At 53.5% G+C, this 15,157-nt stretch overlaps 1 protein-coding gene across 1 annotated transcript in view; it reads left to right on the top strand.

The window, feature by feature from the left end:
* Window positions 1-9,652: 9,652 nt before the first annotated feature.
* Window positions 9,653-15,157, top strand: part of MDGA1 (MAM domain containing glycosylphosphatidylinositol anchor 1) — a 57,089-nt gene continuing 51,584 nt past the window's right edge. Inside the window, exon 1 of the mRNA XM_010977646.3 lies at window positions 9,653-9,969. Coding sequence (XP_010975948.3) covers window positions 9,903-9,969 — 67 coding nt within the window. The 5' untranslated portion in view covers window positions 9,653-9,902. The remainder of the gene's footprint in view (window positions 9,970-15,157) is intronic.

Genomic DNA, 15,157 nt, shown 5'->3' with positions numbered 1-15,157 from the left:
AGGAAACAATGAGGAACTTTTTAAAATTTATTTGAAAATCACATTAGTTCTGATTACAAAAATAATACAAACTGCTTGCAAAAAGTTGGAGAAAATAGAAACATATAAAGACAGAAATGCAAATTGCCCATAATCCCATCACCCACAAAATCATTAAAATGGTATTATACATCCTTCTCATCTTTATACAGTTTTTACATAATTGAGACCATATTAGTATTATTTGTATAATTTATATTCTATCTATAGCAGACAAAGGCCCTTGAGCTCTGCATGGTGAACAAATGAAGAACACACACACACAAACACTCCCACACAAACACACACATCTGCACAGACAGTGGAGAATAGAGCGAGGGCAGACCACTGAACAGTAATAAATTCCCACCTTACTACTAAACAGCATCATTACCCTGAAAAAGTTATTTTACCCTCTTTGTGCCTCAGTTTCTTAATCTGTAAAACGGGGTTAACTGCCTCCCTGCATTTTGAGGAGGGTCAAATGTGAAAGCCCTTTATCAGCTGTAGTGGTTATCACTAGACCAGGATAAAAAGAGCCAGTATCCCTGCTTTTGGCATTTAATTTGCCGTGTGGCTTTGAGCCAATTGCTTAGTTTCTCTGGTCCTTAGCTACCTACTTATTTAAATGAAGGACTGGACTAGGATTTCTAATAATAAAACTAACAGTTTTTAGAATGCTTACTATTTGTTAGGCACAGCATGGAATACTTTATACGCATTTTCTCATTTAATGCCCCTAACAGCCCTATGAGGTTGGCACTATTCTTATCACCATATTATGGATGAGGAAACAGACCCAGAGAGGTTAAGTAACTTGCCCACAGTTGCTCAGCTAGTAGGCAGTAGAGCTTAGGTAGAATTAAAGACTGAGTGCTGCTGTCAATCAAACTCCTTTGATGATAGAAGTGTTCTATATCTGCATTGTCCAAAATGATCTTCATTGGCTATGTGTGACTGTTGAGCACTTGAAATGTGGCTAGTGTGACTGAGACACTGAATTTTAAATTTGACTTTATTTAAGCTTAAATAAATGCTAGTAGCCAGTGGTGGTGTGCTTGGCTGGCACAGCTCTAGAATGTCAGCTTTTGGCCCCTCTTCTATGTGAGGCAGCACCAAGTAATAGAGAAAAGCAGACTCTCCTCTCTGGAGGCAGATTCTCTGGAAAACCAGCATTGCCACTTTCTAGCTGTGTGACCTTGAGGGAATGACTGAATCTCTCTGTTCCTTAATTCCCCATCTCTAAAACGATGATAAAAATACCTACCTTCTGGGTGGTTGTGAGGGCAAGGGCATTTTATGGTTTTGCAGTTGTCTACATACTCCCTCAGATAAGCCCTGGGTTAGCGGATGGAAACGGTGACAGGTGGGGCTAGGCCATCCTCAAGGGGCTGAGTGGGAGGTTCCCTGGGGGTCCTGCCTTTCATGCTAGCCGTCAGATGTGGCTCCCGAAGACCCCCGGGATGCTGGGTGTGGAAGTTCCCCCAGGAGAGACAAAAAATGAGAAGAGTTAATCAAAAAGGCAGCGAGTCCCCAGGGTTCCTGGTGTGTCTGGAACAACGATTCGTGTGGGACTGCGCCTGAGACCCCTCCCACCCCCTAGCGCAGCTGGGTGGGTGAGGTGCCTAAACCAGGAGTGATCTGGAAAATGAGGGGCTAGAGAGGAACTAGGGGCCAGAGAGGCTGGGGTGGGTTGGGAAGAGAAGCAGCGGTGAGGAGGTGGGGCAGGAAATGAGATACAGAGTAGGATGACATCAGTTTGTCCTGGGGTCGGATCAGAGCAGAAGGAGGGGCAGTAGGGCCACCACATCGCACACTAGGGGTGGGAGGTGTGTGCCGTTCCTGTCGTATTCTGTGTGAATGGCGCCCCCTGGAGTTTATGCCACGCACTGGTCCCGTCGGTGTGTGTGCCTTTGATTATTCCACTCCAGATTTCCTCCTCCCCGCCCACTTTACAGGCATCAGAGAGATCATGGTTAAAGGAAAAAGAATTTGCTGGGGAGCTTAAACAGAGAGAGATCTGGGAAAATCACGGGCCCTGTCCCCAGGCCCAGCCCTGGGCCTCTCCCCTCCCATCACCTCAGCTTCACTCCCCTCCTCCCATTCCTCCTTTCCCCTCACACTCCAGCCTGCCTTTTCAAGCTTGAGAACATTTGATCCCGCTTCTGAAGAGCTGTCTTGGAGAAGGTAAGAAAGACCAGCTCAGCGAAACTCGATGCCTTCCACTGGCCCTGGAGCAGATGCCAGAGGACAGAGCCACCCTCAGCCTGGCAGAGCCCCGACACCTTCAGGAAACACACCTGACCCACACCTCCCTTCCTAGAAAGCATCCCAGAATGAGGCAGCAGTGGAGGGTCACGTCCCCTGCCACTGTGTACACAAGGATTTCCCAGAGTGTTCTGCCCCTCACTTGCCTACTTCCCTTCCCCAAGAATTTGCTTCCCCTCAGCCTGTACATAACTCAAACATTTCTTCTTATATATTCATTATTTCCATTTGTCTCTGATCCACACATTGTCTGGATAATTTTGGCCTCCCTTATCCTGATAATTCAGGTCTTGCCCAGAGTCCTCTTTTGTTTGAGTCAGTGTAATCCAAATCAGTCCATTTTAATGAGCAGATGTCGAGTGGCTGCCACATGCTCAGTCCTGCTCTGGGTGCTGTGAGTGATCCACACAGGACCAGGACACCCACCCTGCCCTTGAGTTCACAGCACAGATGCCACTATAAGCCTGAGGTGGGAGGTGACAGCCATGAGACCAGAGTAACAGGTGGCTCCTTCAGAGAGGAGCTTGTCTCCAGGTGCTTGGCAGTCTCTTAGTCAGATGAGTCTCCCTAGGGAGGCCAGTGGAGGGAGACAGGGATGGGGCTTCTGTCTGGGATGGGGCCTGGCCCCCAAAGAGTGGCTTCTCCTCCCAGTGGGTGTTGACTGCTTCATGCCAGCTTCCAGTCTTGCCTTCAAACAGGCCTGGTTCCCAGGAGCCCAGAAAGACATTTACATTGAGAGAAATACCCAAACAAAACACCAAGCTGCTTCCCTTGGGCTTGGTTGAAACTTGGAAGGCTGCAGGCAATCCGGCTTAGGGGTATGAATCAATCTTGCAATAAGAGCCAAGAAGTCAGAGTAACCACCCCATGCTGTCCTTGTTCCCCAGCCCCTTAGCATTTACCTGTGTAGTAGATGCTTTGTGGCTGTTCCTGTATCTATTTCCTGACTCTTTTTTATACCCGGATCTATAACCCTGTAGAAGCAGTATCTCCACTCCAGGTGAGGGGCCTGGGGGTAGGGCTGTGTCTCCCCCTCAAACTCGCAGGACAGGGCTGTGTCTCCCTTTGGACTGGGGCTCCCTGAGGGTCTTTACTTGTTGGATGTCTCCAGCAGGATGCTCAGTATGATGTAGGCACGATGCCTGGCTTAATAAATATTTATTGAATTAACGAGTAAATAGTCAAGAGAACCTGACTTTTCCAGCCCATTCACTCCCTTCCCTGACCTACCCAGTGGGGAAGCAGGGCTGAGTAAATCAGTGCTCCATACACCTCCTCAGGGTGGGAAGACCAAGTGTTTCCAAGCTGGTGTTAAAACCAAATTACTTCTGATCCACTGAACTGTCAGCTCAAAGAAGTTAAACAAAACCTCCCCTGTCCTAATATTAGTGTGGACTAAGGGAGCTTGGGACAGCCAGGTGACCCTCACTTGGGAAATGGTAGCACCAGGTCTCCAACATAGCTCACAAGGCTCTGGAGTCAGGGCACATCTGCTCATTGTGGAAATGAGAATCTGGGGCCCAGAGAGGGAAGATCTCACAAACAGGCAGGGTGCAGTCTTGACACAGAAGCCAGAAAGCAGGGAGGGACGTCTGTCTCTTTTGTATCCTCCAGCCTCATCATTCTAGGACTGGTATTTTCAGTAACTCACTGCTAAGCCAGTCAGTGAAAGTCTCTTTGCCTCAGTTTTCACATCTGTAAAATGGAGGTGGCCACACATCTTAACTTACCTCACAGGGACATTTTAAGGACCAAGTAGGATAGTGCGTGTGAAATTCCTTTGAAAGTTCAAATGGGAGGGCACCCCTGGAGCTGGTTGTAAAATAATTTACAAGAGAATCCAAATAAATTGGCCTTTCAAAAGTGATCATGGTTCCCAGTCTCACAGTCTAGTGCCATCAATTTTCATTGGTCAATTTATATGATAAGCATTTATTGAGTACCCACTAAGTGCCAGGCACTGTGCCAGGTGCTAGGGATGCCAGGCACCCCCTTCAACCCATTCCTCACACAGAGCCAGAGCAGGCCTGCTAAATTAAAGTCCAGTCCTGTCCCTCCTCTGTCCATTGCCCTGCCATAGCTCCCATCTTACTCAGAGTAAAACCCAACATCTTGCAATGAGCCCCAAACCCAAATTACCTGCCCCCTTAACCTCTCTGATCTCAGCTCCTACTACTCTCCCCTCAGCTGTAGCCAAATCCTGCCCACCATTGCAGGGCCTTCTCACTTGCTGTCCCTATCTCGGCAATGCTCTTCCCCGAGAAATGGCACAGTTTGCTCTCTCTTGTCTTTAAGGTCATGACTCAAATGTCACTGGGATCTTCTCTGGACACCCTCTCTAACGTTTTAGCCCTCACATTTCCTACTCCTCTTCCTAGATTTAGCATTTTCCTTACTATCTAAATTCTACTTATATACTATATTGTCTGTTTCTTCTCTAGGATGTTACCTCCATGAGAGCAGGAGTTCTTGTCTATTTTGTTCACATTGAATCTGCAGTGCCTAGTGGAGTGCCTGGCACATAGCAGGAACCCTTTAAATATTTCTTAAATGAAGGAATGGTGAACATATAGACAGGGTCCCTGCTCTGAATCCTGCATCCTGCAAGCAGAGAGCCTGCCATGGGTATGGGGTAGCGGTGGGGGCGGAAGTGAAGGGGGCTACAGACCTTGATGGGTGACAGAAGTCTCTATAGCCTCTCCTTTCCAAGTGTGCCTTTGCAGGATTGCAATATTTCTAGTCTTAGGCAGCACGATTTATAACAGGAGTTAACTGCTTACTAATTAGCAGCTGGAACCATTAATTGGCTATTTGTTAGAGCCAGAATTAATAAACTGGTCTTTCAGTGGGGTCATAACTCTCCCTGTTCCTCACCCCTCCCAGCCAGCCTTCCCCTACCTGACCAGAAAGTGTCTTGCCCCTAAATTGAATAAATACCTCCCACTGTGTGATTTCAGAGAATTTTCCTTGCAAGGTGATGACGCTATTCCTGCAAAGACTCTTCTTATCTCTCTCCCTCTTTCCTCTTTCAGGCTCTGACTTGCTGGAGGTGAGTGAGTGAGAGGCGGGAGGAGATGTGGGGCGCTTTCTAGTAGCACACTCTCATAGCAAAAGCCCAAAGCTGCCCTGCTTGGCCAAGGTCTGGGGCTTCTGGTTCCCTGGCCTGTCACATACCCCTTCAGTCAGCAGCTAGTTACTTGGAGTCCCTGGAGTTCCAAGGGCTGAGCTTTCTCTAGGGCAAAATACTGGGTTTTTTCTTAGAACGCCATGGGTGGAACCGAAGAGTTGGCAGTTGAGTGCTGACCACTGAGCCTCCAGGCAGTCCAGCTTCAGTCTGATCCTGTGCCCAGTGGCCCACTTCATGGATGCCTCAGGTCCAGTGGCCTAGCCCTCATCTCCCACCCCCTAAAAGCCCAATTTGGGGTCCACAGAATTGTTCTCTATGAAAGAAGAGAATAGGAACACTTCCTGTGAAAGCATTTACTAAATCCCTAGGCCCTTACATCTCTTCTATGGAACAGTGGGAAAGAGCAAGAGCACAGAGCCCACTTCAGCCACTTAGCAGCTGTGTGACTCACTAAATCTTCCTATGTTATTCTATGAGAATAACAGTCCTATCTCACACAGTTGTTATGAGGATTAGTTAGTACACGTGAAGGCTTAGAACAGTGCCTGGCATGTGGTGTCAGCTATTACTATTATTATTCACTTCTGTCAACAACCCTGTGAAATAGGGATCCCATTCACTTTACAGCTGGACAAGCTGTAAAGGCCTAGAGAGGTCAGTACTGGAGCTCAGGACTGATGTCTCCCAAGCCCAGTGCTCTTTTCCTTCTCCTGGGTTGTCTCCCATTGTCAGACCCAGGGCTCTGTCAGAGGCAGCAAGCAGGGCACACCTAGGGGAGGAGAAGACTGAATTTACGACACATGCAAACAGGCTGTCAAGGTGTTTACACTGCATACAATTAGCTGCAGACTATTCACAAGTGGATTAGCTACAGCAAATGTTCAGTCCCAGACGCTTGAATTTGGTCCTCTGTTCCCCCTTCCCCTCCCTCTGTCCCTCCCCATCACAAGTCTTCTCTCTCTTCCAGGCCAGTGTAGGTGTTCAGAGATAGTAAACTCACTGTCAGCTGAGTCAGGGGGGTCCCCTGCCAGTAATGAACCCTAAAGCCAAAGAGGAGCAATTAACTGCTATTTAGGGTTGGACTAGCTAACTGAAAAATAGGAAAACAGTTTACCATGACATGGATAAGTACTTAGTCAACTCAAAATGGGCAAAGCCAAGGAGGGTGGGAATCACTGTGATCACTCCCTGAGAGCTTCCTGGAGGAGGTAAGTATTTTCAAATAAAGGGAAGAAGATGACAATAAAAGAAGCTACTCACCCTCAACTGGTACTACTTCCTTTTCAGACTGGATGGGGGAGATGGGTGGGAAGATGCCTGATAGCTTTATATCTCTGTGGGGCAGAAACTGACTTTTCTCTTTGGTTAGGGGCTGGGGGTGGGGTGTAGAAAGGACGGCTGCATTGAGGGTATCCTAGGTCTGTGGTATCTGGCCTATGATGGGAATCATTCATTCATTCATTCATTTAACAGGTCTTCAGCTGACATCAGCTGGGTGCTCAGCACTAAGTTGGGTCTTGTTCCCCTTATTCAACCTTGGACCCACAGGAAAGGAAAGAGAAAAAAAGGTTGAAGGGATGAAGGAGGCACAATCAAGTGGAGATGGGCTGAAGAGTAAGATTCTTCAGACGTTCTTGGACTTTCTGAGATAGAAAGGGAACTGAGGAAGTGTCACCTGATGGAATGCCCCTACTGCCTGGAATTTCTCTGGACACCTCCCACCCCGTCCCCCTCCCGCTATTGGGGGCACGTGTTCCTCTGGGGATCAGTTCCTGGAGGGCCCGGAGAGGAGAGACCCAGCAGGAAATGAGCCTGGGAAAGGGTGGCTTATTATTTTTAAAATTCATTTTAATTCACATACTGAAAAATTAAAAAAATTTTAGTGTGCATTCTTTGAGTTTTGACAAATGCAGAGAGTCGTGGACCACCGTCACAGCCAAGATGTTAAACAGTTCTGGGGGATGGGGGGAAGAGGGTCTGTAATCTCCCCACTTGTGAGCTGCTGCGGTTTTCCGCGCGCCTACCTGCCCCTCTAACACAATTCTTGCACACAAGCAGAGATAAATAACGGCGACAGGTGGAGCAGGTGAGATTAACAGGACCAGGGTAGGGGGATGCGATTGGAGGTGCGGCGGAGGACGCCCGCCTTGCTTCCTAGCCTTTACCTCTCCCCGCTGGCGTTTGGGAGGAGCGCTCTCCCCAACCCTGCTCCCAGAGGGCCAGACTGAGGTAGCGGAGTCCGGGAGTGCAGGACCCCCGCAGCTAGAGCGGGCCCCTGGCTTGACAGCCGGAAGAGAGGGCCCCCTGGGGCGCTTGGGGGCGCCTGAGGTCCTGAGGGGAGACAGGATGGGGAGATGGGCGAGCTGGGAAGAATGAGGGGGTGGCCTGGGCGAGCTCTGGCTGCGGGGTCCTGAGGACAAACCTGTTGGCAGCCCGTGGGCCGAGGCAAGAGCAGGAGATCTGATCGCGCCCTCTCCGCCCCCAGCTCAGCCAGCTGCTCCGGCGGTGGCCCCCACGCCGGCCGCCGGGAGAGGCCGCGGGTGTCTGGAAAGGGGCGGGGTTCGGCCGGGGGCGGAGGGACTCCCGGGCGGCGCAGACAGCCCTGCAGACCGACAGCAGGCGATCGGCTCGCGCTCCTGCAGAACCCTGAGAGCCCCGGGCTCCCCGGCCTTTCCCTTCAGTCCCGCCCCCCAAAAGTGCAAAACACTTACAAAGTGTACAGTGCCCCGCAGGCTAGACTAGAGTCCCTGGGGCGATCGGCTGTGCTAGCCCAGCGAGCTTACTGGGATCGGTGCACCCGGCTCGGGCAGCGGGTCTGGGTGAGCAAGGGCGGGCGAAGAGCGGGTGTGCGAGCGCGCGGCTGCAGAGCCCGCGCCGAAACCCACGTCCCTTCGCCACTGTCCTCGGGATAGATGGATCCATTTCTGCTTCCTGACATTTTCCTGTTTGGGGTAGGGGGTGTTGTTGGGGGGGGCGGAGAGAGGGAGAGAAGGAGGAGGGGGAGAGAGAGAGAATGAGACAGAGAGAAAGAGACACACACACACACACACACACACACACACACACACACACACACACACACACACACACACAGAGAGAGAGAGAGAGAGAGAGAGAGAGAGAGAGGAGAAAGGCAGTCTGCTTCCCCCAGCCCTGTTTTGTTTTCTCTAATTGGTCCTGGGGGAGGCGAGGAAATTGGACAGAGGCTGGGCCGGGCGAGCTGGGCTGCCTTTAATTGGCTCCTTTTTTTTTTTAACTGGAGGGGAATCAAACAGGAGAGCGAGCGACAAAGGGTGGGAGAGCGAGAGACCGAACGAGAAGACGCGAGGAGGAGGAAGGAGGGAGGAGAGAGGGAGGTGGGGGGAGCGCGGAATGAAAAGCTCCGAGGGGGGAAAAAGCAGCACAGCGAAACCCAAGTTGCCGAGCGAGAGGAGCGCTCCCGCTGCCAGGAGCCCAGCGGCCGCCGCGCCCGGGAGCCCGGCGCGGCCCCGCCTGCTCTGGGCCCCCGCCCGTGGAGGCCGCCGGGCGGGGGCGGGGACCGCCAACTTGGGGCGCGGCGCTGCCCGGCTCTCCCGAGAGCGCCGAGCCCGGGAGCGCCACGGCCGTGGCCAGACGGTGGGAGCCGAGCGCGGCGAGCGGAGGCGGCGAGCGGCTCTCTCGCCGCAGCCCCGGCCTCGGCGAGAGCGCGAATATTTTTCAAACGACTCAAACTTTCCTTCTTTCCCTGCGTTCTGGGGTTTCTCAGAATTTCTCTATTGGAATGGAATTCCTCTATTGATTCCCGCGGGGCGCCGGGGATAGATTCCGCCCTTGGGCTTCTCTGTGGCTCGGCTAACTTCGCGGACCCAGGGACTCTTGGCTCCCGCCCCTCGGCGGAGCCCAGCCCGCGCTGCTCCCCGGCTCAAGAGGGCCAGAGCAGGGGCTTTTCGCCTAGGAGAGGGTGCACAGCCTGGCACCCTTGGGTCTGGCCATTGAGCCTCCAGCACCAGCCGCAGGACTGGAGACAGCGGATTAACCCGAGCAGAGACCCGGCCTCCCGCCCCCGCTCCGCGGAGGGGTATCCCCTGGGCGGGGAAACGACAAGTTTGTCGTCTGTGGCCTGTTGGATCCAAACGCCTCCGCCTCCGCAGAGGGGTTCCTGGCGCCCAGAATCCGGAGAAGACAGCTCTGGGGACCGGGGGCGGCTCGGCGGCCGGGCTACTCGGGCCGGGGCGCTGGCTGCTGAGCCGGGCGCGCCGAGGCACCCGGGGCCAGGCCAGCGCCCCCTGCGTCCCCACGCGGGCAGCGGCCCCGCTGGAGGAGAAGCCCGGGTCGCCGCTGCCGCCACCGCCGCCTCCTCAGTCTCCTGGTCTCTGTCGCCGCCTCCTCCCCCTGGGTTGCCTCTTGCGGAAGGGCGAGACGTAAGGGGCATCGCGGGGCCCCGGCGTATGAGCCCTCCGCCGCCTCTCGGGCTGCGCCGCCTCGCGGGGATGAAGCACGGGCCGTGAAGATGGAGCTGACCTGCCTTCTACTTCTGGCGCTGATCCCCTTCCACTGCCAGGGACAAGGAGTCTACGGTAAGAGCTCGCGTCCCGCTCCACGGCGGCTTAACATCGCGAGGAAACTTTGCAAGAGGCGCAAAGTGCGCGCTGCTCGGGTTTGGTGGGGCCCCGGGCTCGGACTCTGGAATGAATGTCCGGGCACCCGCCCTTTCCCAGAGCGGGAGGAGATCGAGCTAGCTGCTTCAGATGAAGCACGGAGATAGGTCGTAGGGTCTGGCATGAAGCCGGGGATGCCAGGGGGAGGTAGTACCCACTTTCCCAAACCTTGCCAGTGGCGGGAGTGACTTGGAACTCTCGAAAGCACCCAGTTGGTTCGGGAGATCCTGACAGACCGCAAACCGGGGTCTGGGGAAGCGACTTGCACCGAAACCTCGTCCTACCCTGTCTCGGCCTCCGGAGTGGAAGCCGAGCGATGCACGATCTCGAGTTGCGCCCGGCTTAAGGGCGAGCTGGCTGCCAGCACCGCGGCCTGGCAGTGGGCTCGCCTTCTCTGCTCTCGCTCGGCTTCGCTTCTTTTGCTCGCTTTTTGACAGCCCAGGCGGAGGCCGGCATCCCCTGGATCTGGCTTCTAAGAACCCAGAATCCTTCTTCTGACCTCTCCTGAGCCAGTTAGTTCTTCCTATCCCCGGTTCTCAGCTACAAAACCCCAGCCCCACCTTCCTTCTCCCTGAGCACACACACATTCAGCCACCGTCCCCAGGAAACGCAAACACTGCACGCACCCATCGGGCTGCGTGTTCAAACTCTGCCTCCTGCCACGCAGCTTTGCTACCGCATCCCCACGCCTCTCTCTCAGGCGCGGAGGAGACTCTGGTTATCCCTTCTCCCTTCTTTCTCGTGGGTTTTCCCAGGGAAAGGTCCCGGGAGCTGATATCATTCGTTCAGGATCACACGGGCTCACCCCTCTCAGGGACTCTCGCTCCTGAGTTCTGGCTGCCATCAGTGCACTGGCCCACAGCACGAAAAGTCTTTGGGGCAACATGGACCTTACTTTACCTTCTGACTGCAGGGTGGTCTGTGTAGGTCACTTTTTAATGATGTATAGCTGGAGCGGGGAGGATTCTCTTTCCCTCTTTCTCTAAGGTTGAGGGCCTAATTATTTGTCTTTAGATCAGGAGAGGGCTTGACCTATTCTGTTGAGGGGTGGGGGCAGAGGCATTGTCCCCTCAGCTGCCAGCCTCAAGTGCAGATTCTAAATGCTTCCTTCTAGGGGTGCCTGGCCTGCCTCCCTGAGCCTGGCAAGAGGAAGAGGTGTCCTGAGGGGTGTCTGGGAGGTGACATCCTTCTGGCCCTACACAGCTAGCTGTCTTGGGCTTTATTCCCTGGGTAGGCTGGCCCAGGCATCTGGCCAAACTCTGCTTCTTAATTAGTTTGTGTGTCTCTTACTGCCTGGTCCTTTACATAGGCCAGAAAGGGAAAGAAGGAGGAAGAATGCAGCAGGCACTGAGAGAGGCTGGGTTGTGGGGAGGAGGCCGCTGAGTGGGTCCAAGAGACCTCGGTCTCCCCAAAGCAGAGGAAAGACATCAGGGTGTACGGGGAGGTCCTCTTTTTTTCTCTTCAAGGTTTCCCTAAACCTTTACTGCCTCCCTAAGAGGTGGCCCAAGGAGGGACCCACTGAGGCTTTTGCCTTCTCACCACACCCCAGGGGCTCCAGAGAGTGAGAGGAGCCCTCCCCATTTGCTGCTGTCCTCCACCGTGCTTCTCCCTCCGAGTGCCCTTGGGCAGATCTGGCAAGCCCATCTCCTGGCCATCCCTCTCCTCTATCCTCTCCCGCTTCTCCAGCCTTCTCCAGGGATACATGGGACCCATCTTGAAGAGGCCCCCCTGAGCCTAGCCTGGAAACCCCAGCAATGAGAGCTGGGGGTGGAGCAGTGGTCTCTATGGACCTTGATTCAGAGTACTTTGGGGCCAGAAGGCTTAAAAGTCCCCCTTTCTCTGTATTTTCTCCACTTCCTCATGTACTGGGGTCCCAGCTGCTCTCACTCAGAGCAAATCAAGGTGGGCTGGGTGCACTGGGGCCAACCTGGGTTCTTAGGTGACATTCTTTCTACCTGCCCTTCAAGAACATGGCCCCTAAAATGTCTGGGGCCTCAGGGGAATTGCAGGATGGAAAGTCTTTATCAAGGTGGATGGAGAGAGGGGAAGACCTAATACGAGGAGGAGGGTGAGAGACTGCTGAGTTCCTTATGATGCTAGAAGCTTAGGCATATATAGTAGAAGGGAGAACCACTGTATCACAAGAAATAGTATGAAAAGCTAGTTCTTCTGCCCCCCCCCCCCGCCCCAAGCAGATAGAGCAGCTTGAGAAAGAGTAGGGTGTAGAGGGGAAGGATGGTCACTCATATCTGTCATTGAATGTCAGCACCCAGCATGGTGCCTGGCACACAGCAGGAGCTGGGCAAATATTTGTTGCATGAATGAAAGGCCATTGTTGGGGGGAAGTTGAGGAAATGCTTCTTGAAATTTTTTCTCCCCAAGAAGTCTGTCTAGGATGGCCTCCCGCAGGGTAGCAGGGTCTCTTTGAGAGTCTCTGCTTAGGGAGAGTGACAGAGTCCTAGGCTGGCAGCTGTAGGGAACCTCAGCTACCCTGGCAGTGAGGAGGGAGGCAGAAGGTTTTACTCAAGGCACAAAAGAAAAAAGTGTGCCCTGGGGAGGGAACATCAGCATCTTTCCAGAATGTATGGCTGAGGGAGGGGCAGGCTAACATGGAAGCTGAATTGAGGAGAGAGAAGAACAGGATGTGGAGGGTAAACCCAGCAGGATCTGGCCTGGGCTGTGGGTCTCTGCTGGTGGGAAGTACATGCCTGGAACCCTGTGCTCGACTTCCCTCTGGGTGTCCTCTTGTCGGCTCTGAGGTCCACTGTCTGCAGTAGGGCTGGGGAGACACTCTCAGTCTGGCCAGGTGGCTTTGCTCTTCTTTGGGGCACAGATGCTACAGCAGCGGAGCACTGGACCAGATGGTCCAGTTGGAGCCAGTCCCCTCTTCCCTCCCGCCTCCCAATCTCCTGGCCCACTTTGTTGTGCTTCAGGGTGGATACTGTAATCTGCTTTCTGGCAAGCCAGTGGGGTGGGCTGGCTAGGTCTCTGGGGCAAAGATAGTAGCCAGATGATGGAGGAATATTCTGCGATTGGATAACATCAGAGAACACCCCCTCCTCCATCCTGGCTTCCTCTCCTCCTCCCATGGCTTCTGGACTTCCAGCCAGTGTCAGGTCCATGGGACTCCTCTCCCTTACAAAAACACAACAAACCCCTGGATTATTTAATATGCAGGAGTGGGAATTGACATTATCCTTAAGACAGGTTGTTTGCAACTTACTGGTGGAAGTCAAAATATTTCACCAAAGGTGTCATCAGAAACTACTATCCTATGCTAATTTTTGTGGGAACATGAAGACAGATGTTGAATAATTTGACAAGAGCAACATAGCTTACAGAATTATCACCAAGTCAGGTTTTTTCCCTCCTCTGAGGGGTGCGGAGAGGGCATTTCAGAAAGTTGTCTCCCAGTGCCATCTTCTGGGTGTTGCTCTGGTTGTGGGCACTCTCTGGATTTTTCATTAGAGTTTCTACCCCATGCCTTGAAAACTGGCTTTCCCTTGGAGAAGGAAGGCATTGCATCAGGAACTCTGGCCCCACAAGGCCAACAGAAGGCTTGGGATTTTCTAAAAGCTCTCAAGAAGGTCCCTGCCTCTGTCCCGTCTTCCTTCTCAGTTATAGAAACTGCATGAGGGAGAGAGAGGGCCTTGTGTCCACAAACCTACGCTGTTCTGTTTGCATTGTCAGCATTGTCTGCACCCCTCCCCAGGCCCTGCCCTGCTAAGTTGAAGTCGTCCCCTGAGCCAGTCTGAGAGCTCCCCAGGCCCAATGCCAGGCAGGAGAACCCCCCTTCAGGTCAAGAGCCACATGATGTCCCATCCTTCACTGCAGCCTGGTAATCTGTGCTTCCTGTCTGGGAGGGGACTCTGGGGAATGGGGGAGGGGTGGTTAAAGACGATTTCATTAGCCAGGAAAGCACCTTTGACGGGCAGGCTGGGGCCATGCCAAGGGCCTACTTGTAATTGGCCAGGCCTGGCTGTGAGCTCCTGGGGCCAGGGTGGCGAAGCTTCGTTTACAGCCTGGTATTAGCTCTGCTTTGCTGGAACATGAAGGGACGGGCAGGGGGCTCCATAGGGAGAATGGAGGGAGCTAATCACAGCCGCCAAGGCCCAGCAAATGAATGATGCAGGAAATCAATACCTGGGGGCGGGAGTGGAAATCCGGGCAGTGGTAGCAGCCACCGCTTCTCTGGCTGCCCAGGAGGCACGGGCAGGCCTGAGAGGAGTGAGACAAAAGCAGGAATGTGGGACCCGCCCTCTCCCCAACATCCTCCCCTCTTCCCCTTCATCTCCCTTCCTCTCCCTCACTCCTACCTTTCATCTCCTTGTGGCTGGGCTCAGGGAGGTTGCCGGGGAGATGCCTCACCCAGCCATAACAGAGGACCTGGGAGAAGGGACCTTGGACTTCTCAGTCCTGGAGAGCCCTTCCTCGCCCTGACCTGCCTCTGGACACTGGATGCTGACAGGCCCCAGGTGTGGGGATATGTACCTGGGGACCCTGCCCTGTGTGGCTGAACTGCCACTCCAGATGTGGCCAGCAGGGGGAGGGCTTGGCTGCCACATTGCTTCTTGCCTTTCCTGGGCTCCATTGGCCTCTCGCCTCCCAATAGGATAAGAGTTATTCCAATTCCTTAGCCTGGGGCCCATCAGACCTCCTTGGGGCCTTCTGAAGCTCAAGACCTCCTTCCAGCTCCTGTGTCTCCACTCCAGTGTCCTAGGGCATTCACCTGTGGCCAAAACCACACTTCCTGCACCCTAGCCTGGAGAAGAGCTCTCTGGTGGGGCTTGGCTGAGTTGGCTCCTGCCTGGGCAGGGCTGTGTGCAGAGCAGGGGCTCGTGACTTGGCAGAAGTGACTCTTTGTGAACCTGGGTGCGGCCCTTCTGCATCTTTCTCCCCAGTTGTCAGAAGACCTTGCTTTGCAGGCACGTAACTGCTGATGGTTGGAACTAGGTATTAAGGGACCCCAATTGCTTTGAAATGCTGATTTGGAAGGCAAAAGCAATGCTTAACTCAAAGGAATGAACCATTTTTTTTTTTAAAACAGTACAATCTCCCCTTTCCACAAGTCTATGCGTATCACGTGCTCTTTGCAAAAACAATCATA

The sequence above is a fragment of the Camelus dromedarius genome, chromosome 19 (genome assembly GCF_036321535.1).
Source record: "Camelus dromedarius isolate mCamDro1 chromosome 19, mCamDro1.pat, whole genome shotgun sequence".
NCBI classification, from domain to species: domain Eukaryota; kingdom Metazoa; phylum Chordata; class Mammalia; order Artiodactyla; family Camelidae; genus Camelus; species Camelus dromedarius.
This window is presented reverse-complemented; position numbering and strand designations above follow the sequence as displayed.